Source organism: Kogia breviceps, chromosome 6 (genome assembly GCF_026419965.1).
Source record: "Kogia breviceps isolate mKogBre1 chromosome 6, mKogBre1 haplotype 1, whole genome shotgun sequence".
Taxonomy (NCBI): domain Eukaryota; kingdom Metazoa; phylum Chordata; class Mammalia; order Artiodactyla; family Physeteridae; genus Kogia; species Kogia breviceps.
The window spans coordinates 142631929-142659021 of NC_081315.1; the positions used below are offsets into that span (position 1 = coordinate 142631929).

General features: G+C 42.6%; 1 protein-coding gene across 2 annotated transcripts; it reads left to right on the forward strand.

Moving 5' to 3' along the window:
- Window positions 1-815: 815 nt before the first annotated feature.
- On the forward strand, window positions 816-20304 carry RAB33B (RAB33B, member RAS oncogene family). 2 transcript variants are annotated; one of them, XM_059066243.2, is made up of 3 exons: window positions 816-999; window positions 1219-1516; window positions 17292-20304. In XM_059066243.2, exons 2-3 carry the CDS (start codon window positions 1268-1270, stop codon window positions 17730-17732), a joined length of 690 nt encoding a protein of 229 aa, XP_058922226.1. In that variant the 5' UTR covers window positions 816-999; window positions 1219-1267; the 3' UTR covers window positions 17733-20304. The 2 variants fall into 2 exon arrangements, with proteins under 2 accessions (XP_058922226.1, XP_066892818.1); XM_067036717.1 differs by having other exon boundaries at window positions 851-999; window positions 1264-1516; window positions 17292-20303.
- Window positions 20305-27093: the final 6789 nt, after the last annotated feature.

The window sequence follows — 27093 nt, forward strand, 5'->3', positions numbered from 1 at the left end:
CATAACTATGTGCTCAAACAGAAAAAACAAAACACCCCCAAACCCCAGTCTTGGCATTGCAAAACAAAACTCACAAAAAGCGATATGGTTGCACATTTTAGACCTTTTCTATGACTTAATGTATGGTAGGTTTCCTCAGAAGAGTCTCAGTGATCCAGAGATTCTTCTTTAATGCTGGGTGGTCTCGCCTATTGCCATTTTCCTCGGATATATGGATCTAGAGAACTTCTGTGTGCGCTCAGTAATATGTGATGGCTCCGCTACCGTCACCCAGGCACGAAGACACAACTAGGGCACAGTGGGTTTTACTCTCACCAGAGAGGCCGTCTAGTACGAGCTCCCGGGTTCAATGCCGCCAAAGGGTCCACCTGCTCCACCTCTTGGGCCGGTGCCCCGCGCCTAACGAAAGCCTCCGCGCGGAGGCGGAGGGCGGCCTCCAACTGACGGCCATGCTCCTGCCAAGACTCAAGCTCCGCGCGGCCCGGCGCTCGCTTCTAACGGCTTCCCGCGTCCGGCGGGCCTCCGGCGGAGCCTCGCACTCTCCAGCCCTCCACCTCCCCAGCCCCTGTCACTGTCCCAACGCCCGCGGTCCCGAGAGCCCGGAGGAGGCAGGGAGAGCAGCCGGCCCCCAGCTGCAAGCCAAGGGAACCCGCCTCCACCTCCAGGTCCGGGGAAGCCCCACCGAGAAGTCGGTGAGAGCGCCGAACGTGACGCCCGAAGCTTCCGGAGACCTTACACGTCCTCAGCAGGCACACGCCCCTGCCGACACGGCTCTTCGGCCCTCTCGCGAGAGAGTGCCTGGTGGCACCTCCTTCCCTTCAGCAGTCTTTCCCTCCCCGCCCCCAGAGTGCTCGCGCGGCTTCCTCCGGGGGGCGGGAGCCTTGGACGTGGCGAGCACGGGCCAGCCAGGGGGCCGGGCCTGGGGCGCTCTGCTCGGCCTCTCGGCAGCTGGCCTTCCGCGCCACCGTCAAGCCCCCGGCAGGCCCCGTCCCTTCCCAGGTAGACGGCGCAGGCCTGGGTGACGCCGGGGTAGAGCCGCGGGCCGGGCGGGAGGGTCGGCGAGGCTGGTCCGGGGGGGACGCCACACCTGCGCGGGGCGGGGGTGGGGCGGGAAGGTGCGCACGCGCGCTGGCGGCCCGGAGGGCGGCGGCTCCCGGGAGGTTGAGCGACGGAGCCCGCGGACTGGGGGAGCTCGCCGACGGTGGCGTAATCTCCCAGCCTCTCTGCGTCTCCTTTCCTCCGCCTCGGTTTGGGGCGGGGCAGGAGAATGGCTTCGGAGATGGAGTCGTCGTTCGAGGCGAGCTACTCGTCCAGCGGTGCGATGTCAGGGGCCTCAGGGTTTCTGCCTCCGGCTCGCTCCCGCATCTTCAAGATCATCGTGATTGGCGACTCCAATGTGGGCAAGACGTGCCTGACCTACCGCTTCTGCGCCGGCCGCTTCCCCGACCGCACCGAGGCTACTATCGGGGTGGATTTCCGAGAACGAGCGGTGGAGATTGATGGGGAGCGTATCAAGGTGAGCGGATGGCAGACTGTCAAGGAGGAAGGTTGTCCCGGGGATGACAAGGGTCCCAGCCGCTCCGTGGGTTACTTGCCGGCCCGGTGCGGGGCGTGCGCTCCATCTTTTCAGACGCTGGTGTGGAGATGGGAGTTGGGGATTGGAAGGATTTGTAGATAGCAAACTTCTAAATCAGTGCTTCTCCAACTTTGATGTGCATGAGATTTGCCTGGGGATTTTTTTTTTAAGTAAATAAATTCTAACTCGGTTATGTCTCAGGTGATGCAGATGCAACTAGTCTGTGGACCACACATTGAGTAGCCAGAGCGTAGGGGGTATCCCCTGACTCATGGGCTGTGTCTCACGTGCTGGGAGTTAGTGAAGTAAGACCGAAGGAAAAACAGTGAAATTTCTCAAGCATGGGAATTTCATTCAGGAAACACTATTTGTTAAACGTTCATTTTAGCACTGCGCTAGGTACTGTGGAAGTAAAGCCCCTTTGCCTTTGAGGAAGTACTTAGATCTTTTGCATACAGTTTTGTTACGGTAGTTTTGGTATGACACTGAGGTGTTGAGAAAAATGTTTTCCTGCAGAAACATTCTGTAATTTGTACTTGGTTCCTACTTGGGTTGCCAGAGCACATTCTCAGTGCCACCCGCTTTCAAGTCTTCTTTAAGTATTATTGGTGGTTCCCGAGACTGGAGACAGTAACAATGGAGAAGGTAGTAAGCCCAAGGCCAAGCCTGGGGTTCTGAGGGGTTGCAATGGGGACGTTGGAGAATAAGGATGAGTGACAGGGCTGAGGCCTCCTGATGATGTAATCCTTAGACACACTTCTTGAGTCTGAGCCACCACTAACCCTTTAGCTACTTGCTGATACCATCCCTTAAAACATGTGAACCTGAGGAACTGCTCTGCCTTCCTTATACTGCATTTATTTTTTCACTTTAAATTAGGATGTTCATCTTTACCTCAGTCCCCCATGGGGAAAAAATAGGCTCACTTCATTCCCATCCTCACATCCTTGAGGCACAAACTATTTTTTAGTTGCCTAACCACTGCCTCACCTTCCCACCCCCAAAGGGGTTTTACTGCTAATGATAGTAAAGGAGAAATAGGGTTGAAAAGACATCAGGGGCTTCCCTGGTGGCGCAGTGGTTGAGAGTCCGCCTGCCGATGCAGGGGACGCGGGTTCGTGCCCCGGTCCGGGAAGATCCCACGTGCCGCAGAGCGGCTGGGCCCGTGAGCCGTGGCCGCTGAGCCTGCGCGTCCGGAGCCTGTGCTCCGCAACGGGAGAGTCCACGACAGTGAGAGGCCCGCGTACCGCAAAAAAAAAAAAAAAAAGAAAGAAAGAAAGAAAAGACATCAGTCTTCTGTAGGCCCTTTTGCCTTTTAATCTTCACTTTAATTTTTCATTGTCCCATTCAAGCTGTGAGTGGTCGTCCTTTGGGTGCACCGTATTAGTGAGTTAAGAAAGCTTTGTATACATTGCAAAGAAAAAGTAGAATAAGAGGCTGTTTTCCATCAGAATTAAGTTAGGCCCAGGAACCTTTGGGGGAGGAAAGTAGTGGGACTTCTTTCTGAGGTCTGAGAGGGAGTTTGGGTGAAGAAGGAGTTCTGAGAAGAAGTGCACGGGCTTTGGCGCCCACCTGACCTGGCTCAAATCTGAGCCTATGAAAGGGCTGTGTGTCCTTAGTAGAGGGCTCAGCTTTGCCCAAAACTGTCCCAATTTTAAAACTGAAGTCCCACAATCCCAGGAACCCCCTCAGTCTCAGGCAAGCTGGGGTGGTGGCTTACTCTAGTCGTTAGGCAGTTTCCTTAATCTTTTGGAGACTATTTTCTCATCTGAAAAATTGGGATAATAGTACCACATCAGGCTAATATGAGGGATAGATGAGAACATGTATAAGGCACCTGGCTCCGTAGTTGGTAATCTTAAGAAGATTCTTCTTCCCTGGTGGTTTAACATCACTTTTTCTCTTTGGCACCAGCAGTTCTGCAGCTGCACAACCACAGAGTGAAACAGAGACAGAGTAGGGCATAGGCACACAGCTGAAGGGAAGACAAATTCCCCTCGCGTGGAAGCAGGATAGTAACAAAATAGAGGGGGTGGAGGCAGGGGAGGAGTTGGGGTTCAATGGCCCTTTACCTGCCTCCAGGTTGCCATTTATGCTTTAAGATCACAGGTGAATCAGGTGCATATTTAAGAGATGCTTACAGCATATTAAAAGTATATAAAATATGTCCAGTGCATAACATCAAAGGCTTAGCTACTGGCATTAGTGCTGGCAGTGATAAGTAAACCAGAGCCACAGATGTGATGAAGCTGGGAGCACGGAGTTGATCCTTCTGGTTGAGAGGAGCAAGGAGAAAATATTTTTCTCTGGGATTATTCTGCCTGAGCTTTAGCTTAACCTGGTATGTTGATAGGGTCCCTTAGTTGATATCCTCGTTGATAGAGACACTGAGTTTCTTTCTTTCTTTCTTTCTTTCTTTTTTTTTTGCTGAGTCGCACAGCTAATGGGCTTCCCTGACCAGGGGTTGACCCCGGGCCACAGCAGTGAAAGCACCGAGTCCTTCCTAACCACTGGCCTGCCAGGGAACTCCCTCTTTTTATTCTTCCTAAGGCCTTATCCATTGATGTGTATCTCCAACTGTAAGACTTGAGAGAGATTTTTATTGAGGTTGAAAAGATTACAGAAATGTTCAGAGATTTCTGTAGTAGAGAAAGACGTGGCTATTTTGGAAAATTTTTTAAAGGTCTTTTTTGGTGTCTTAAAAAAGAAAAAAACAAACCCTGAAGTGATATAGAAGAGCTTTATTCCATGTGTTGCTGCTACTTCTTTTTTGTTAACCTGTGATATATCTTAAGTGCTGCTGAAATGTTCATATTATTTCTTTGGAAAATTATAAGCTTAACCTGAAATGACATTTCTTCTAATTTTTCATCTTAAAGTGAAAGCTGGGAAGCCCTATGTTACTTTACTAATAAAATGACATTCTAGACATTATTTTTATTTGTTTGATAAAAGTGAGATATTGTGTTAAATGTTTTGTGGCCTGGAAATTTTTCAGAGAGCATGTCTTACAGCAGTGCTACTTCAGAATCACTTAAACTGTTTTACGAAATGTAATTTAGTCTATATGTGTTAGACTGTCCTAAGTACTATATATGTATAACTGAAAGAGTAAAATCTTGTTTGTAGAATTTTGGAAGTTAACTAAAATTATAAAATTAATTCCTTAAATAAAAATACATTTGATTTTTTAAAAAAATAAATTTATTTATTTTTGGCTGCATTGGGTCTTTGCTGCTGTGTGCGGGCTTTCTCTAGTTGCAGAGAGTGGGGGCTACTCTTCCTTGCGGTGTGCGGGCTTCTCACTGCGGAGCACGGGCTCTAGGCACACAGGCTTCAGTAGTTGTGGCTCCCGGGCTCTAGAGTGCAGGCTCAGTAGTTGTGGCGCAAGGGCTTAGTTGCTCTGCAGCATGTGGGATCTTCCCAGACCAGGGCTTGAACCCGTGTCCCCTGCGTTGGCAGGCAGATTCTCAACCACTGCGCCACCAGGGAAGCCCTACATTTGATTTTTAAATTGAGACTCTAATCCTTATGCTCCTTCCTTGTATGTGTACCCTCCTCGTAGCCATATTCCTTTCGTATCAGCGTGTGACAATGGCACACACCAACAGAATCATTAAAGCCTAGTGTTGGGTTTAATCTCTTTCTCAACTAAGGATCATCAGTTCCTATTTGAACTTTGAGATAGCTTACTTATTATTTGCAGGGATATGAAATTTTCCCATGTTAATATTAACTAAAGGAAAACAACCAGGACTTCTTGCCCCTGTGGTCAATCAAACATTTAATGAGTAATTGTTGGAAAGAAGACATTTTGTTAGGCACAAAGAATTATGATTCAGTGCAGGAATCAGCAAACCATGCTTTAGGGCTAAATACGGTCTGCTGCCTGTTTTTTAAATTTGTTTTTCTGTTCGATTTTTTAAGTTGAAATATGGTTGACATACAATATTATGTTAGTTTCAGGTGTACTACATAGTGATTTGATATTTGCATACATTGTGAAATGATCACCACAATAAGGCCAGTAACCATCTATGCACCGCTGCCTGTTTTTACATGGCCTGCAAGCTAAGAATGATTTTTACATTTAAAAAAATTTATTTATTTGGCTGCGCCAGGTCTTATGCAGCACGCGGGATCTTCTAGTTGCAGCATGCGGGAGGAGCTTTTAGTTGCAGCCTGAGAACTCTTAGTTGCGGCATTCGGGATCTAGTTCCCTGACCAGGGATCGAACCCAGGCCCCCTGCACTGGGAGCACGGAGTCTTAGCCACTGGACCACCAGGGAAGTCCTGATTTTTACATTTTTAAATGGTTGGGGGAAAAAAAAATCGAAGGAATAAGATTTCATGACAAGTGAAAATTTTATGAAATTTAAATTTCAGTGTCCCTAAATAAAGTTGTATTGAAACACAGCTAGGCTCATTCCTTTACATATTGTGCTTGCTTTTGCACAACAATGGCAGAGTTGAGCAGTGGTTATGACAGAGACTGTTAGGCCTGCAAAGCCTAAGATACACAGAAAATGTTTGCTGACCCTGATATACTCCGTAGATGATTTGCTGTCCTAGATAGGGCTAAGATTTATATCCCTAAAAAGATGACTAGCAAAACCAGGCAGTAGGTGAGTGCCAAGTTATTGGTTTGGATGGTGGTGGAAGGATCGTTGTCACTTGGAGGGAGATTTTGATGGGGAATGTCAGCAGGATTAAAGGTTCCCGTGGGAAAGTGGCAAGCGGGAAGACTGCGGAGGTTTTGGTAGCAACGTTTCTGAAGAGTTTGGAAAACAGCTAGGATGTAGCTTGATTTTGTATGCGTGGCAAAAAGTCCAAGCGTTCTAGGAAGATAAATGTGGCAGCGATTGAGGATGAATCCTGAGAGACTCGATCTGCCCCGTGACCTGTTTTTCTATCTACACCCTGTCCTTTAGACGTCTCTTGACTTCGCCTGTCACTTCTATGAGGATAACTTCCAAATCTTTGTTTGGCCCAGACCTCTCTCCTCATGTGGCATTCTGCGTTTCCGGTTGTTTCGTAGACGAGGCTGTTTGGATAATCCCTCCCTCCCCTCGAAAGTCCGACGTGACTTCATCATCCCTGTCAAATCTGCCTCTCCTGTTTCTCCTCGACGTGCCCTAGCTGGTCCTGACGTTATCCTCATCCCGGAGGCCTCGCCTCTCTCCTTTGCTCCCTGAATCCACTTAGTTTTCTCCCTGGATGATTTCTCTCATTCACCCTTCCTTCGGAATCCTAGTTCATCTTTTCTGCGCTCTGCTCTATTGCAGCAGCTCAACTTCACCCAACCCCAGTCCTCAATGAATCTGTTTTGTACATTGTTGCCAAAATGCCAGATGAGTGTAGCACTTTGCGGGGAGTAATCTCCCCTGCTGCAGATGCTCTGAGTAGTTCTCCATTATTTTTGTTTGTTAGTTTGTTTTGCGGTACGCGGGCCTCTCACTGTTGTGGCCTCTCCCGTTGCGGAGCACGGGCTCCGGACGCGCAGGCTCAGCAGCCGTGGCTCACGGGCCCAGCCGCTCCGCGGCACGTGGGATCCTCCCGGACCGGGGCACGAACCCGCGTCCCCTGCATCGGCAGGCGGGCTCTCAACCACTGCGCCACCAGGGAAGCTCCATTATTTTGTAAAGTTCCAACTTTTTAAATTAACATAAGGCCTTCCTTCTCTTGCTCCAGACTGCTTTTCTAACTTAACTTTTTTTCCCCATTAATTTCCTTCCAGTACCCTATAGTCCATCCAATTATTTCCTGATCCCTATGTTTTCCTCTTACATTTCCCACTATTTGGCTGGAATATCCCCGCTTCCCATATTTCACCACATGTAATTCTTCCTTATTCAACTCAGTGTGTCTGTGTTAGGTATCTCCCTGCATCTCATTCTGAGTTCTATTTCTTCCTTCTATCAGCTTCCTTTAGCACCTTACCTGCGCCTTTAAACTCTCTCTCTTTTTCCTCATTGTGCTATATATGCATCCACCTCTTTTATTAGGTCTTACTCAGTCTTGTTCAGGACAGGGCGCGTGTCTGATGACCGCGCAGACGTCTCCCAGTGTCTGGCTCAGTTTCTAAACTGCGCAGGACTTGGACAAGTGCTGCCTACTTGGTGGCGGCAGATCAATTGATAGGCTGCTCTGGAAATCCATCTCGGCGTGATAAGGGAAGCTAATGAAAGAAAGAGGCGGTAAGAGGCATTTTGATGATAAAGCTGGAGGGCTTCAGTAACTGGCTTTTGGTGGTGAGAAGGAAGAGGACCCAGATGGCTGCGGGCGTGGGTCTGGTTGACTGGAGGCAGGTGCGCCTTTAGTAGCGATGAGAAGCACAATATGGAAGATGGGATTTTGAGAGGCTCCGTAAAAAGTTGTTTCGTGGTCATTCCTTTGTCGAGATGCTGGTGTGCTCAAGTGGAGATGTCAGATTCGCGGCTAGAAGTGTGGAATTGGAGGAGATGATCATGAATATGAAGTGGAAGCTGGAGAGCATAGCTAGATGAGAACAAAATGCCCAGTTCATTAACATGCATAGGGAGTGGAGTAGAGCTTTGTTTCATAGCGTGAGGAAGATGATATGCAATGAATGCTGAAGCCAAATATAAATCGGCTTATTTACGCTTCTCCATTGTTCTGTCTTGATCTTTATTAAAAGTAATCTAATGTTTATAAGTCAAAGCATATTTTATAAGACATCATCTCATACCTTACCTTACTAGAATTAAATTGATAATTCATCTGAAAATGTGGTGATGGTGGGTAGGGAGATACCAAATTGGTCCTCTTGATTTGATTTGCATTGGCATTCAGAGAATGAGAGTATCAACAGTTGGGGTACCCTAAAAAGAATCTTAATTTGTGACTCCTTAGCTCAGAAAACTTGAGGACATATGGGTCTAGTCTGACAGAGATTCTGTATCGCAGTGGTTTGGTGAGGCCTGTATGGTACAGGCAATATACATTTTCACAGACCCAAGCCATTCCACCATCTGGAGGATTCCTGGAACCAGGCCAGAGTCCCTCTTTCTTCTTCCAGCCTGATTTCAGAAGCCTGTGATTCTTGTACCTCGTCTTTGAAGGTGGCAACATTGGTGTGGGTACTCAGGTGGTGAGATGTGATAGAATTATTTACTTTGCAGGAATCTTTAATCAGTAATCAAGATCTTTTGCTTTAGAGTCTGTGTCAGCACTCTGTACTCAAAGTAGCAAAGCAAAATGAAAATTTTTTGTTTCACATAACTGGAAACCCAGAAGTAAAGTTCTCTTTCCGCCAGTTCCAACACCAGTCCTGACGTGGACACTCCGTGGTCCTGATTGGGGATTGTGACACATGCCCATCCGGAAGCTGTGGTGGTGATGTGGAGGTGGCAGGGCTGGAATTTACACCCCAGGGCTCCCAGCTCTTGCTTCCTTTCTCTCCCTACTTACTCTCTTCCTATCCCTTTCATTAGGCTATAATTAAATTCTTCCTTTGAAGTATTCCTTTCAAATAGTCACACAAAATTTGTTACTTCTCCTTGTTAGGGAAGCTAAAACCCCCTAAAATTTAAAATAAATTTTAAAATTTGCCGTTTGGATCTATACATCAGATGTACATATTTCTCCTCTGTACACCCAAAGCAAAAGGAGTTCTCTTGAAATGTTACTAATACTCCTTAAGATGTTGATTTACATCATCAAGTTGTTAATAGAAGCTTTTATGTAATTACCAGATGATCTTTTATATAGGCTGCTTAGAAGCAAAAATAATAAAAACGTGTTCTTTGAAAGAACAGGGGAAGAGGAAATTTGATAGCTGATCAAACAAAGAAAGGTCATCTGGGCTAATACCTTTATCCTTTTCAGTCAAGCAAAAAAAGCATTACATCAATTTAGCCAGATCATTTCTCATTTTGGTCATAAAACTACTAAAAAGAGCTTTCATGAACAGTAAGAATCTGCTCTTTGGGACTTCCCTGGTGGCACAGTGGTTGAGAGTCCGTCTGCCAATGCAGGGGACACAGGTTTGAGCCCCGGTCCGGGAAGATCTCACATGCTGCGGAGCAACTAAGCCCGAGAGCCACAACTACTGAGACTGCGAGCCACAACTACTGAAGCCCGCACGCCTAGAGCCCGTGCTCCACAACAAGAGAAGTCACCGCAGTGAGAAGCCTGCACACTGCAACGAAGAGTAGCCCCCACTCACCACAGCTAGAGAAAGCTTGCGCGCAGCAATGAAGACCCAACGCAGCCAAAAATAAATAAATAAATTTATTTATTTTAAAAAAAGAAAGAAAGAAAATAAGAGGACAACCTACAGAATGGGAGCAAATATTTACAAATCATATACCTGGCAAGGGTCTAGTGTCCAGAAGCTATATGTGTACGTGCACGTGCACACACACACACACACTTTATCAATAATAAAAAGACAAATAATTAAAACTGGGCAAAGCATTGAATAGACATTAAAAAAAAAATCTGCCCTTAGTATTTAGCAATTGGTTGTCATTTTTGTTGGAATTTGATATTGGAATTTAAAGTAGAGTCATGAAATATTATTATTTATTTATTTATTTATTTATTTTGCGGTACGCGGGCCTCTCACTGTTGCGGCCTCTCCCGTGGCGGAGCACAGGCTCCGGACGCGCAGGCTCGGCGGCCACGGCTCACGGGTCCAGCCGCTCCGCGGCATGTGGGATCCTCCCGGACCGGGGCTCAAACCCGTGTCCCCTGCATCGGCAGGCGGACCCTCAACCACTGCGCCACCAGGGAAGCCCCATGAAATATTATTAATGTATATTTTATGTTATCTTTATAATGTTTAAAATGGGAGTAATACCTTGTAGAAGCACCTGTGAGCCATTTTCTTTCTTAAGATGTTAAGTATTAAATTGGGAAAAATTGCTTTGAAAATACTTCCTAACTTAACATTTCCCGGACAAAAGCATGTCACTTCCTTAGGTTCCAGAGTGTCGTTTTCTCTTTTTTTTTTTAAAGCTTGTGAACCACTCCACTCATAGCTGAAGCTCAAGATTTTTCTAGGTTATCGTGAGGTTTGTTCCCCACTGGGTATCTATATGTGTCTCTCTCTTTCAGTCAAAGTTTTCTCTAGCCTTCTGTGGCTGACAGTTTTTATTAGTTGTCCTGTCCTTTCTTTGCCGGGTCTCTCACTGCTCCTTCCGCAGCCCGCTTGCCCTCACCTCAGTGTCCTGTGCAGACCTGAAAGGCAGCAGGCAGCGTAACAGTGTGTCTGTGTCCTGTGCCTTCACTGGTTCTAGCAATTCGGTGAGTGAGATTTTGAAGCTTCCTTTTAGATACACTCGGCCCTCCATATCCATGGGGAAATATTTGAGGAAAAAAAATCCGGAAGGTTCCAAAAAGCAAACCTTGAATTTGCCCACTGCTGGCAAGTATTTACATAGCATTTACTTTGCATTAGGTATTATAAGTAATTTAGAGATGACTTAGAGTATACGGACGTGTGTAGGTTAAATGCCAGCACTACGCCATTTTATATAAAGGACTTGAGCATCCGTGGATTTTGGTATTTCGGGTTCTGGTACCAGTCCCCCATGGATACTGAGAGACAGCTGTACTTTTTTTTTTTTTTTTAATTTATTTATTTATTTTTGGCTGCATTGGGTCTTTGTTGCTGCACACGGACTTTCTCTAGTTGCGGCGAGTGGGGGCTACTCTTTGTTGTGGTGCGCGGGCTTCTCATTGCAGTGGCTTCTTGTTGAGGAGCACGGGCTCTATGCGCGCAGGCTTCAGTAGTTGCAGTACGTGGGCTCAGTAGTTGTGGTTCGCGGGCTCTAGAGCTCAGGCTCAGTAGTTGTGGCGCACGGGCTTAGTTGCTCCGCGGCATGTGGGATCTTCCCGGACCAGGACTCGAACCCGTGTCCCCTGCATCGGCAGGCGGACTCTCAACCACTGCGCCACCAGGGAAGCGCAGCTGTACTTCTTTGTAAGCGCCTCACTTAACATAGGATTTACTTTTACGGTTCTCCAATAAAGTGTGCAGAGTTATTATTTATGACTCCTTGTTTCCTGGAAGTCTTGATATGATTAGAATGTTTTGAGCAGGACTGATGAGAAGAGGGGTATCGTTGCGTCAATCCTGTAGCCTAAAACAAGCAAGTGGTTTTCTTAGGGATAAACATCCTAATCATCACCACTTACATTTATCGAGAACTTCTGCGGTTCTTTGGGGCAGGTCTAAATCCTGCATAATTTTTTTTTTTACCTTTAGTTTGTTAAAACAACTAGAACAAATGTATGTTTGTTGTGGAAAACAGAGAAAAGTAGAAATAAAGGGGGAAATTGCCTTAAAGACAACCATTGTTAATGTTTTGGTACATTTCCTTTTTGTGTGCTTTTTATTATTCTTTTAACTGAAAAATATACTCTGCTTAAAACATTATAAATCATTCTTCATTGATGAAATGATTTTTTAAAATTAATTTTTATTGGCGTATGGTTGATTTACAATGTTGTATTAGTTTCTGCTGTACAGCAAAGTGAATCTATTATACAGGTATCCACTCTTTTTTAGATTCTATTCCCATATAGGTCATTCCAGAGCATTGAGTAGAGCTCCCTGTGCTAGACAGTAGGTTCTTATTAGTTATATTTTCATATATAGTTCAGTCCAAATCTCCCAATTTATTCCTCCCCCCGCCCCCCACTTTCCTCCTTAGTAACCAAAGTTTGTTTTCTATATTACATCTGTCATCTATGACTCTATTTCTGTTTTGTATATAGGTTCATTTGTATCCATCAATGAAATGATTTTTGAATACCTGAGCTGCAAGAATGTTACTAAAAGGGAAAAAAAAAAGATCAGTTCCAATTTCTTTGGACAGCTTTATGTAGGTCATCCAAATTATTCCCAAAATCTCTTTCTGAATGTTAAAGATACAGTTTGAAGTAGGTTTTGTTTTTTTCATTCTAAAACACTGAGATATTTAAGATTTGAAAATATACAATTCAGTGGTTTTTAGTGTATTCACAAGCCTGTGTAACATCATCACTGTCTAACTCCAGAACATTTCATCACCCCAGAAAGAAACCCTATACCCATGATCAGTCACTCCCCATTCCTGCCGTCCCCTCAGACCCTGGCAACCACTAATCTACTTCCTGTCTCGAGGGACTGGCCTTACAGTGGACATTTCATAGACATAGAATCTTACAATGTGTGGCCTTTTGTGTCTTGGCTTCTTTCGCTCAGCGTCACGTTTTCAAGATTCACCCATGTTGTAGCATGTGTCAGTACTTCATTCCTTACTATGGCTGAATAATGTTCCATTATATGGACATACATTTTATTTGTCCATTCATAAGTTGGTGGATATTTGGGTTGTTTCCACCTTTTAACTATTATGAATAATGCTGCTGTGAACATTTGTGTACAAGTTTTTGTGTGAACATATCTTTTCGGTTCTCTTGGATATACACCTAGGAGTGGAATTGCTGGGTCATACGGCAACTGTCTCTCTCTCTCTCTCTTTTTTTTTCCCCTAATTTGTTGAAGTGAAATTCAAATAACATCAAAGTAACTTTTTGTTTTGTTTTTTTTGTTTGTTTTTCTGCGGTACGCGGGCCTCTCACCGCTGTGGCCTCTCCCGTTGCGGAGCGCAGGCTCCGGACGCGCAGGCTCAGCGGCCACGGCTCACGGGCCCAGCCGCTCCGCGGCACGTGGGATCTTCCCGGACCGGGGCACGAACCCGCGTCCCCTGCATCGGCAGGCGGACTCTCAACCAGTGCGCCACCAGGGAAGCCCCAAAGTAACTATTTTAAAGTGAGCCATTCAGTGCATTCATAGTGTACAACCACCACCTTTATCTCGTTTCAAAATACTGCCGTCACTCCGAGCAAGATCCCTCACCCATTAAAGGTCCTCCCCATTCCCCAGCCTCTGGCAACTACCAGTCTGTACTCTGTCTTTATGGGTTTGTCTCTTTTGGATATTTCGTATGAGTGGGGCCATAGAAATGTGACCTTTTGTGTCTGGTTTCTTCCACTTTAGCATATCTGGGAGGCTCACCCATGTTGTAGCATGTGTCAGTACTGCATTCCTTTTTTTTTTAAGGTCTTTATTGAATTCGTTACAATATTGCTTCTGTTTATGTTTTTTGGTTTTTTGGCCACGAGGCATGTGGGATCTTAGCTCCCCAACCAGGAATCGAACCCTCACCCCCTGCATTGGAAGGCGAAGTCTCAACCACTGGACCGCCAGGGAAGTCCCTTCATTCTTTTTTATGGCTAAATAAAATTCTGTTTAACTTTTCGAGGAACTGCCAAACTTTTCTAAAGTGGCTGCACTTACATCCCCACCAGCCACATATGAGAGTTCCACTTTTCCACATTTCTGCAAACACTTGTTATCGATTTGCATTTGTTTGATGGCTGATGATATTGAGCAGCTTTCCACGTACTTATTGAACATTTGTATATTTTCTTTGGAGAAACATCTATTCACATCCTTTGCCGATTTTTTAATTGGGTTATGTGTCTTTTTATTATTGAGTTGTAAGAGGTCTTAAATGTTTCGATTACTAGACCCCTAACACCTGTATTATTTACAGATATTTTCACCCATTCTTTGAGTTGTCTTTTCACTTTCATGATAATGTCCTTTGAAGCACAAACATTTTTAATTTTGATAAAGTCCAGTTTATCTGTTTTTTTCTTTTGTTGGTTCTGCTTTAGGTGTCATAGCTAAGAAACCATTGCCTAATCCAAGGTCACAAATATTTACCCCTATGTTTTCTTCTAAGATTTTTATGGTTTTAACTTAAATTTAGCTCTTTCATCCATTTTGAATAAATTTTTGTATATGGTGTGAGGTAGGGGGTCCAACTTCATTTTTTGCATATTGTCCCAGCACCATTCATTGAAAGGTCTGTGCTTTCCCTCATTGAATTGTCCTGGCACTCTTGTAGAAAATCAATTGACCATAGATAATATGGATTTATTTCTGGACTCTAAGTTCTGTTCCACTGATTTGTATTTCTAATGTTATGCTGATAGTACACAGTGTAGCTTGGTAATAAATTCCGACATCTATAGCTTGAAACAGTTTTAGTTGTGTGCTGAGTGTTTTTATTCTTAACATGTTAGTTGGAATTTTTTTTAAAAAGTATTTTTCTTAAAAAGGAAAGTTGTATTTTTAAAAAATTATAATTTACTTTATTAGTACTTTGCATAGTTAGTGTAGCTAGTCTATGAATGCTTATTTTATAGGGTCTGAAACTAAATTTTACTTTTACTGTTGAGGAAGCAAAGGCCTAGTGGTGTAAGTAACCTATGGTGGGTACACAGTAGGTATTTAATAAATTTTTGTTGATTTAAATAGTCTTAGATGTTATTAGTTCTTAGTTTGCTGACAACTGTTTGCTTCTACCTCTGATTTATATGATACTGAGTCTTTATGGCCCACCTGTCAACTGTGTTGCTTACATCACAAAGTGGGTATTTTTTAACAAAGTACTTTGTGAAGTGGTCTCTAGGAGTGCATCAAGGCAGAACCTGTACTTTCCTGAGTAAATGTGACTGTAAGCGGTAAAGGTTTTAAACAGTGTACATAGCAAATAATTTTAGGATAGCACTCAGCTACATGTACAAGAAATTCAACTATGGTGATTTAACCGTGTAAGGTTTTATTTTTCTCATGTAATAAGGAGACCAGGGGCAGCAGTCTGTATGATGGTACGCTGTCAGCAGTATTCTATTTATGCTAGACTTCTGCTCTGTCATTCTTGTGTGTGGCTTCATGCTTATAAAATGGCTGCTGAGCCTCACAGCATGATATTCCATTCCAAGCAGAACGGGTGTGGCGAGAGAAGTGCAAAAGGCATGTGCCAAATGCTCTGTCTTTTTTTTAAAAAAAATCACAAATCAGTTTATTTTTCTAGAACCCCCCACTGAAAAAACTATTTACAAATTATTAGCCAGAACTGTGTCACTTGTCCCCCTAGTTCCAAGAGAGCCTGAGAAATCAAGTTTCTACGGGCATATCTTGTTTTACTACACTTGCAGATGGTGCATTTTTTACAAATTGAAGTTTTGCAGCAACCCTGACTTGTCAGATGATGGTAAGCATTCTTTAGCAATGAATTATTTTTAAATTAAGGTATGTACTCTGTTTTTTTAGATAAATACCATTGCACACTTAATAAATGACCATATAGTGTAAACATTACTTTTATATGCAGTGGGAAACAAAAGAATTCGTGTGACTCGATTTATTGTGATATTTGCTTTATTGCAATGGTCTGGAACCAAACCTGCAATATCTCCAGCATATGCCTGTATAGTATTTTATATTTCTACCTGGAACAAAGTTAGATTTATGTTAATTTGGAAGAAAGGGAGAATATTTCAAAAATGGAGAAATTTGGACTAAAAAGAGCTACCACCAAAAAAGATGAAAAAAATCAGAACTGCTAAAAACTAAGGTAGCATGAAAGAGAGTGGTGATCAATATTTCCGTCTCTAATCACATTTTTAAATATATTTATTCATTCATTACATCTTATTTGAGCACTTACCATATACCGCTGTGTTCTCAGCTCTTCCTGTCTTACATCCTGCTTACTCTGGGTGTCATCTACAATCTCCCCTCAATTTCCCTCTCCTTCAGTATTGCTCTAGAGAAATCACCAGTTTAGGCTGTCTAAGCAAATCTGCTTCTAGTCTTTTCCATTGTGACCAGTACCCTCATCATTTAACTTTTTTTAGGAACCAAACAAAGGCAGGCTAAATTCAGTGTTTTAAGAGAATCATAACACATGACTTGTATTTAGCTTTATTTATTTATCTATTAATAAATTTACTTACTCACTTATTTTTGGCTGCGTTGGGTCTTCATTGCTGCGCGCGGGCTTTCTCTAGTTGCCGCGAGCGCGGGCTGCTCTTCGTTGCGGTGCGCTGACTACTCATTGCGGTGGCTTCTCTCGTTGCAGAGCACGGGCTCTAGGCACGCGGGCTTCAGTAGTTGTGGCTCCCGGGCTCTAGAGTTCAGGCTCATAGTTGTGGCACACGGGCTTAGTTGCTCTGGGGCATGTGGGATCTTCCCAGACCAGGGCTGGAACCCGTGTCCCCTGCGTTGGCAGGTGGATTCTTAACCACTGTGCCACCAGGGAACTCCTGTATTTAGTTTCAGATATCATTTTTCCCCGACTCCCCCATATTTCCATTAGGAGGTATTGGAATATTTTTATTGGTAGAGATGTTTAGGATAGATAAGTGATTTCCTATTCATTTAAAATTTTCATATATATATATATATATGTTGATTTGGGGGCTAGATCTCATGACTTTTCACATCTACCCTAAGTCTACTATTTTAAATTAGATGAGTGGGGGAAGGGTATATTGTAACCAAATTTGCAGGAATTAGACACTTCACATGTTTGTTAAAACCTGGTATCTGTTTCTCTTAGCGTTTTAAAATCAATTTTTGAGGTGTAATTTTTCTAAACAAACTTGATTTATTGAAATTAAAGTGCTAAATTGAAGTCTTTGTTCTGACACTTGCATTAATGATGTGGTAACTAGACTAGTATCATGACATTTGGATCCCTTAAATAACACTGAAAAGGCATCATGGAAGGGAGCAAAGTAGTACAAGTGAAGAAGTAGGAAAGACCATGCAAAGGTGGTTGAATTTTTCTGTATAATTGGAATGAAACTTTCAGTTTTCCTCTTTCTCTCCCCCCACTTTCAGATCCAGTTATGGGACACAGCAGGACAAGAACGATTCAGAAAGAGCATGGTCCAGCACTACTACAGAAACGTACATGCTGTTGTCTTCGTGTATGATATGACCAACATGGCAAGTTTTCACAGCCTGCCATCTTGGATCGAAGAATGCAAACAGCATTTGCTAGCCAGTGATATACCACGGATTCTTGTTGGAAATAAATGTGACTTGAGGAGTGCCATTCAGGTACCCACAGACTTGGCACAGAAATTTGCTGACACGCACAGTATGCCTTTGTTTGAAACCTCTGCCAAAAACCCCAATGATAATGACCATGTGGAAGCTATCTTTATGACCTTGGCTCATAAGCTGAAGAGCCATAAACCGTTAATGCTTAGTCAACCCCCTGATAACGGAATTACCCTGAAGCCTGAACCAAAGCCCGCAGTGACCTGCTGGTGCTAAGTCACAGCCTTTAGTGTACGATCTGATTTTGACTAAAGAGATACTTTTGAAGTATGACCGTGATGAGTCACAGAATTTAATCTCAAATATAGTGGATCATCCTGACACTTTACTGTTTATCATTGTCGTGCTGATTTTTGTATTTTGTATCTACTTCATCGAGTTTGTCACTGCGACAACACAAGGAGAAAGTCAGTTTTCAGAGGTTGAAGTGAAGCCGAGTTAGGATGAATCAGACCGTCCTTCCATTGAGAGCCTCATGAGGAGGCTTCAGATGAGACTATGATGAGACTTTAAGCGTCAGTGGTTGTTTAATCCTGTGTTCCCGGATTGAAAAAATATATTAAGGGTTTAGTATACTTACTCGTACTGTGCTTTGAATGGGAAGTGTTCTCAATAGGATAAAAACTGGGATTTGCCTCGCCCTAGAGTTCTTTCTTTGTATTATTAATGTACTTAAATGCATTATTATTGGTACATTTTAGAGCCAAGACTTTAGTTCCAGTGGAAGGAGAGAGCCTAGAATGTTTTCTGGTTCTCAGTCCATAAAGAATGACCTTTCCAACAGTTCTAGATGCTTGATATTTCAAATCACTGTCAATCAGGTGTACAAAAAAATCACTGTTATTTTTAAAAGAGTAATTTGAATTGTTTTCTTACTAAATTCTACACAATATGCAAAAGTAAATCAGATAGTAAGGTGCTTTATACTTTATTTTGATACCTTTAAACATTGAAAAACTAATTGAAAGACTTGAGGAGATGTAATTTGGGGCAACATAGCTATACATGGTTCGTGGCTACCACAAAAGACCTATTCCTGGCTTTTTGTCAAGCTGTGTGTCAGACACAGTATCTCTTGCGCTCCCCCAGCCCCCACTCAATTTCATGCCTAAAGGCTGAATAAGCAAATCATCTTCCATTTGGATTGTAACTCTGAGGGCATACCTGTAATTGCTGTGAGTCTACATTTTATTTCTGTAATAGTACATTACAGTACTTCTGTTGCTTAAATCTTTAAATTTTTATGGTCGCGACAAACTACCCCTCCTCAGTATAAAAAATAAATTAGATATTGAAAAATATCTAGTCTATCCCTTGGTGGTAGAAAGAATATTTCAAAAAGTTTTTTTACCCCAACTACTTTTATTTTGAATTTAAGACTTTGCACATAGGAAATAGTAAGCTTGCATGTGAAGCTATTACATGAATGGAATGTAAGCCATGAACTTTATCTGAAGTGTGCACATTTACTAATTCTGAAAGATTGCTGAACTTAATAATTTTAGAGGAAATTAAGCCAAAAGATGATTATACTTAAAATATTTTCAGAATGTGGGAAACCAATTAAATATGTGATGTAATCTAGTTTAGAATTTTTTGTTTAATCATGATGGTGGTCCTGACTGGTTAATTTACTTATGAAAACAAGATAATTCTATTAAATGAACTAATGGAAAGTAATAATTACAGGAAATAATTATTCTGTTTTAAACATTAGAGCTTAAGGAAAAACAAATTGGCTTTGTTTGCTTTTAAGAAGATTAATCCATTTTTCTTATCATGGTAGAATTAAAAATGGCTTGACTTTGTCTAAATTAGTGTTGATTTGCAACTTTTTTTTTTTTTCTTCGCGGTAAGCGGGCCTGTCACCGCTGTGGCCTCTCCCGTTGCGGAGCACAGGCTCCGGAAGCGCAGGCTCAGCGGCCACGGCTCACGGGCCCAGCCGCTCCGCGGCACGTGGGATCCTCCCGGACCGGGGCACGAACCCGCGTCCCCTGAACCGGCAGACGGACTCTCAACCGCTGCGCCACCAGGAAAACCCTGCAACTATTTTTATAGTAAAACAGTGACAGCTGTTATAATTGTCATGGGTGTAACAGCTTTTTAAAGAAGGGAATCTGTTTATTGCTTGTCAAAACATTTTCTAAAGTGGGGGAAGAAAGTTTACAGACTTTCCAAGCACATTTTTTTTTTCCAATGCTGTTATTACTCATGTTTTTAAAAAGGTAATTTAACTTTATTTCTTTTTGTAAGAAGTTAGTAGTAAGTATCCTTTAAAGTTCTGTAAAAGGACTTATTTTTTCACTTTAATATTTATTAATTTTAAAATATTTGTAGTGATTTATTGTTTTAATTTTTTCTACATATGTTTTTACTTTTAAAAAGAACATACTTATCAGTTGAAAGGGGTAAAGCTTTTAGATATTTTCCAAAATATTTATAAAACACAGACTATTGAGAAATCACTTACAAAATGGTGGCTATCAAACAACTAATTATTAATTTTTAAAGCACAAATCACACATTTTGTAACTCCTGTATGAATTTATTTTAACTGTGACCTTTAGTTGAAAACCTCAGATATGTTTTGGAAAAGTCATAATTTGAGAACACCAAAGGAAACTAATCCAGATTCTAATGAAGTTAGCTATTAATGGCAATGCTTTATTGACAGTATATTGCTAATACATTTCCTCATGAAATCTAAATGAGAGTTAAATAATTTTGTTATGGAATAGCGTCAGTGTAACTTTGCTCTCATGAAGTTCAATAAACCAGCTTTGGCATAAAGAAATTGTGGTTTATTTTCTTTGTTTGGTTACTAGGTTGAGTATAAAATAAAACAAACAATAAAAATCTCTTGTTTTCCTCTGGCTTCCAGGTAGTATGTAATACATTAGAATCAAACAGACAAAAACTAACCCATTTGGAAATACATTCAAGGTTAAAGAACTTTTCAGGAAAAAACCGTAAGTATTAAAATTAGCTGATAGGATAGCTTTTGTATTTGTAAGGCTGAGTAATCCAACTTGTTTAAGAACAAACGCTTCAGTGCAAATGGCGCATATCACAAGAGTGGTTGGCATCTGTATATTTAAAGGTAGAAGAATTTAGCAGGATGAATAACTATAAAAAGTGAGAAAGAAGAGAAGGGAGTAAGTGACAGGTATAACATTGCAATTTCTGCATTCAGATTTCTGATTTAGTTAGGCTCTTTAGGAGAATGTTTTGTTTTTAGAGACTTTTTTTTTTGGCTGCATTGGGTCTTCATTGCTGTGCACGGGCTTTCTCTAGTTGCGTCAAGCGGGGGCTACTCTTCGTTGCGATACGCAGGCTTCTCATTGTGGTGGCTTCTCTTGTTTGCAGGGCACGGGCTCTAGGCTCGTAGGCTTCAGTAGTTGCAGCACACAGGCTCAGCAGTTGTGGCTCACGGGGTCTAGAGCACAGGCTCAGTATTTGTGGCACACGGGCTTAGTTGCTCCGTGGCATGTGGGATATTCCCAGACCAGGGCTTGAACCTATGTCCCCTGCATTAGATCGGAGTTAGGGACTCTGAAGTTCGTGCTGCTTTCCCTGGTCAGTTTATTTCATATATGTTACTCTTCTGTTCAAACACAAAATTACATTATTCATGAAAGACTGCTTTTTAAATAATAATAGGTTGGTCAAATCTTTTGGGGGACAAACTTGCTAGAGCCTGTGTGGCAAATACTAATCACTTCATTTGTTGGAATAACCTGATTTATCAACCATTTGTGTTAGGCAGTGAGCTACGTAGATGAACAAGACTGTCCTTGAAGGACTTACAACGTAATACATTAACAAGTAGGAATTCTACAGTGTACTGTGGTCAATGTAACTAAAGAGGCAAATACAAAGGGCGCTGAGCACAGAGACTGGCGCGATCGTGACGAGGGAGTGGGCAGTGAGATGAAGGGGTGGTCAGAACCCCGGGGGATGGAGCCAGCGAGGCGGGTTGTGACTGAACCGCCAAGTCGCCATATGCAGTGGAATTAGGACTGACTTAGGTGCAGGTATCAGGAACTCAGGTCACATCCGTCTGCAAGGGGGGATTTATTGTCAGGAGTCTGACTTGTCTGATGTTAGACTCCAGGACAAGGATGCAACTAGACCCAAAGAAGAGCTGGGATTGAGGACTCGGTCTCCTACCTCTGGGCTCAGCTTTGCTGCTTACCTTCATTCTCTCTCTGTCTTATAATTGGATTTCTCCACTCTTCTGGTTCACTTGCAGACAACATGGCCAGTAACCGCTTCTGAGCTTTTGCGTGCTGCAGGCGTCCAAAGAGAAACTGACTGAGTGTCAGTCCCAAGTCAAAATGTCTAGGGTGGCCTGGCTAGAGTCAGGTGCCCGGCCCAAGATCAATTGCCAAGAAAAGATCAATTACGGAATTTCCACATTTGGGGGAGAAGGCATTTGGGGGAAGGGAAAGAAAAATGAGGATAGCCACACAAAAACATTTGAGCTTTACTATGTAGGCAATGGGTAACTAATGAAAGCATTTAAGCAAGCTAGTGAGTGAGAGCATCAGATTTATGCCTAAAATTCCAGTGGTGAGGGGAAGGCTATGTGGGAATGGAGCCATGGTGGCCAGTTTACTGTTACAGCCTAGAAGAAAGAACTTTCATTGAGAAGTTGACAGAAGAATATACCATACGGCACTTTTCTTCTTCTGTCTGGCTTATTTCACTTAGCAGGATGCCCTCCAGATTCAAACATGATGTCACAGATGGCAGGATTTCCGTCTTTTTAAGACAGTAGGGACTTCCTGGTGTGCAGTGGACAAGACTCCGTGCTCCCAATGCAGGGGGGCCCGGGTTTGATCCCTGGTCAGGGAACTAGATCCCACACGCGTGCCGCAACGAAGAGTTTGCATGCCACAACTAAGGAGCCCGCCTGCCACAACTAAGTGCAGCAAAATAATGAATAAATATTTAAAAATGAATGAATATTTTAAAAACAGCAATATTCCTCTGTGTGTGTGTGTGTGTGCGCACGCACGTGTATCACATTTTCTTTATCCATTTATTTGTCAGTGGGCACTTAGGTTGTTTCCATACCTTGGCTATTGTGAATAAAGGCTGCAATGAATACGGTAGTACAGATATCTCTTTGAGATCATGATTTTGTTTCCTTTGTACACCCAGAAGTGGGGTTGTTAGATCGTATGGTAATTCTATGTTTAATTTCTTGAGGTATCTCCATACTGTTTTCCATGGTAACTGTACCAGTTTACATTCCCAGCAAGAGTGTACAAGGGTTCCCTTTCCTCCACATCCTTGCCAGCATTTGCTGTCTCTTGCCTTTTTGATAATAGCAATCCTAATAGGTGTGAAGAGACATCTCACTGTGGTTTTTTTTTTTTTTTTTGCGGTACGCGGGCCTCTCACTGTTGTGGCCTCTCCCGTTGCGGAGCACAGGCTCCGGACGCGCAGGCCTAGCGGCCATGGCTCACGGGCTTAGTTGCTCCGCGGCACGTAGGATCTTCCCGGACCAGGGCACGAACCCGCGTCTCCTGCATCGGCAGGCGGATTCTCAACCACTGCGCCACCAGGGAAGCCCTCACTGTGGTTTTGAGTTGCATTTCCCTGATGATTAGTGATGTGGAGCACATTTTCATGTACCTGTTGGCCGTTGGTATTTCTTCTTTGGAAAAATGTCTGTTCAGGCCCTTTTCCTATTTTAAAATTATTTATTTATTTACTTTTGCTACTGAGTTGCCTGAATTCCTTGTATATTTTGGATATTAACTCCTTATTGGATGTGTGATTTGCAAATTTCCTGTGATTCCGTAGGTCGCCTTTTAATTTTGTTGATGGTTTCCTTTGCCGTGCGGAAGCTTTTTCGTTTCGTGTGGTCCCACTTGTTTATTTTTGCTTTCGTTGCCTTTGCTTTTGGTGTCATGTAATCATTTTCTTAAAGAAGGTCCACCATGTGAAAAAGATGTCAGGTCTCCCAAAGCCCGGAGATTCATCTGAAATGAACATATTCCTTCTGTGGGATACTTGAGATCCACAAGTTGTTTATTAGGGTGCCTGGCGTCTATTTCTACCAGTCTCTGTGCCATCGCATCTGCTCTAGGTTTGGCTGATTGACAGAGAACATCCAGTTTCTCAAGGCAGCGATTCATAGACTTCTTATGCAAACGTAAGATGAGTAAATGTTGTCTGCTTTGTGGACTCTGTTATCTCATTGTATATCCACAGACGCTGTGTAGCACGCATTTGAAAATTCTGAGAACTCTGGGAGCTTAATCACAAGTGGTCGTGTGTATCATAAACTAAACAAGGAGGCGCTCCCTAAGCCTGTGTCCGTCTCCCTCTTCTCTGCTGGCTGAACACCCTTTCCCTTTAGTATCTCACCTTCAGAAGGCACTTGGTTCCAGAACCCACTTCCAGGGCCCTGACTTTGCCCCCGAGTTCCTGTGGGCCATCTTCCTTTGGAGGTACCAGTGACACACCCAGCTAAACAATATCCAAACTGATAATCCTCCTCCCTAACCTTACTGTGTTCCCTCTGTTTCTTCAAAACCTCCAGGCTCTATTTGAGGCTTCCTTTCCTTCACCTCCCATATCGAGTCTTCCACCAGGATCTACTGTTTCCACTGCTTCAATCCTTGCATTTGCCCTTTTCTTTCCGAGAGGCCACAGACACTGCATGTAGGCTCTGAGGTCTGGCTATGTGGGGACTGAATCGCAGATGTTCTAACAGAGTTGAAACCTCTCAAGGCTTCAGTGTCCTCTCATTTTTAAAGGGGGCTGACGATTACTCATGGGGTTATTGTGAGAATTAAATGAGTTAATATATGTGCAGTATCTAGTGTTGTGTAACAAATTTCTCCAAAGCTTAGTAGATAAAACCACACTTGTGTTATCTCTCACTGTTGCAGTGGGTCAGCCGTGGAGGAGCTGTCCAGCAGGGCAGTTCTGGCTTGGGTCTCTCATGAGGCTGCCGTCGTCTAACAGCCGGCCAGGTTGGAACAGCTCGCCCTCCTCCGGATCTCCTTCTGTCTGGTATCTGCACACGGTGGCCTCAAGGTAGCCAGACTTCTACGATGGCTGGAGGTGCCCAGAGCAGAGGCCCAAGATACACCTACAGAAGCCCCAGGGTCTTTTCTCACTTAGCTTATAAGTCCTGCTCTACTGGTCTTGAATGGTGATCACAAAATCCTGCCAGGGTTGAACAGCGGGAGACGTAAACTCCAGCTGTGCGCGGAGGCCTGTCAAAACACTTGCGGACCTTTTAGAAAACCATCGCAGAGAGGGACCATGAAAATGTTTTGTACCATTCAGATGACTCACTGCTTATCTCATGGCAGAGTCGTTAAAAGATTTGAACTGAAAGATGTGCTGCACATTTTTCTTTCACAAAAAGACATGATTCAAATGATTAACCATTTTCTATAATGACAAGCGTCTAGAATATATTTCATACTAAGGAATATGCTAACTTAATAGTTATTTTTAGGAAAACAAATACACTTTATCTCTTCCTGGTGGGTGTTGGAAATGTTTCCATCTGATACGCTTTTCTTTCTAAAGTCTGTGTCACCTATAAAAATTCTTCTGCCTGAAGAAATAGAAACTATGAACAGACCAATCACAAGTAATGAAATTGAAACTGTGATTAAAAATCTTCCAACAAACAAAAGTCCAAGACCAGATGGCCTCACAGGTGAATTCTATCTAGCATTTAGGGAAGAGCTAACACCCATCCTTCTCAAACTCTTCCAAAAAACTGCAAAGGAAGGAACACTTCCAAACTCATTCTATGAGGCCACCATCACCCTGATACCAAAATCAGACAAAGATACTACAAAAAAAAAAGAGAATTATAGACCAGTATCACTGATGAATATAGATTCAAAAAACCTCAACAAAATACTGGCAAACAGAATCCAACAACACATTAAAAGGATCATACACCATGAGCAAGTGGGATTTATCCCAGGGATGCAAGGATTCTTCAATATATGCAAATCAATCAATGTTATACACCATATTAACAAATTGAAGAGTAAAAACCATATGATCATCTGAATAGATGCAGAAAAAGCTTTTGACAAAATTCAACACCCATTTATGATAAAAACTCTCCAGAAAGTGGGCATAGAGGGAAACTGCCTCAAAATAATAAAGGCCATATATGACAAACCCACAGCAAACATCATTCTCAATGGTGAAAAACTGAAAACGTTTCCTCTAAGATCAGGAATAAGACAAGGATGTCCACTCTTGCCACTATTATTCAACGTAGTTTTGGAAGTCCTAGACACGGCAATCAGAGAAGAAAAAGAAATAAAAGGAATACAAATTGGAATAGAAGAAGTAAAACTGTCACTGTTTGCAGATGACATGATGCTATACGTAGAGAATCCTAAAGATGCCACCAGAAAACTACTAGAGCCAATCAATGAATTTGGTAAAGTTGCAGGATACAAAATTAATGCACAGAAATCTCTTGCATTCCTATACACTAACAACAAAAGATCAGAAAGAGAAATTAAGGAAACAATCCCATTCACCATTGCAGCAAAAAGAATAAAATACCTAGGAATAAACCTACTAAGGAGGTGAAAGACCTGTACTCAGAAAACTATAAGACACTGATGAAAGAAATCAAAGATGACACAAACAGATGGAGAGATGTACCATGTTCTTGGATTGGAAGAATCAATATTGTGAAAATGACTATACAACCCAAAGCAATCTACAGATTCAATGCAATCCCTATCAAATTACCAGTGGCATTTCTTACAGAACTAGAACAAAATATCTTAAAATTTGTGCGGGGACACAAAAGACCCCGAATAGCCAAAGCAGTCTTGAGAAAGAAAAACAGAGCTGGAGGAATCAGACTCCCTGACTTCAGACTATACTACAAAGCTACAGTAATCAAGACAATATGGTACTGGCACAAAAACAGAAATATTGATCAATGGAACAGGATAGGAAGCTCAGAGATAAACCCACGCACCTATGGTCAACTAATCTATGACAAAGGTGGCAAGGATATACAATGGAGAAAATAGAGCCTCTTCAATAAGTGGTGCTGGGAAAACTGGCCAGCTACATGTAAAAGAATGAAATTAAGACACTCCCTAACACCATACACAAAAATAAACTCGAAATAGATTAAAGACCTAAATGTAAGACTGGACACTATAAAACTCTTAGAGGAAAACATAGGAAGAACACTCTTTGACATAAATCACAGCAAGATCTCTTTTGATCCACCTTCTAGAGTAACCTAAATAAAAACAAAAATAAACAAATGGGACCTAATGAAACTTAAAACCTTTTGCAAAGCAAAGGAAAACATAAACAAGACAAGAAGACAACCCTCAGAATGGGAGAAAATATTTGCAAATGAATTAATGGACAAAGGATTAATCTCCCAAATATATATACAGCTCATTCAGCTCAATATTAAAAAGACAAACAACCCAATCCAAAAATGGGCAAAAGACCTAAATAGACATTTCCCCAAAGAAGACATAAACAGATGGCCAAGAAGCACATGAAAAGCACTCAACATCACTAATTATTAGAGAAATGC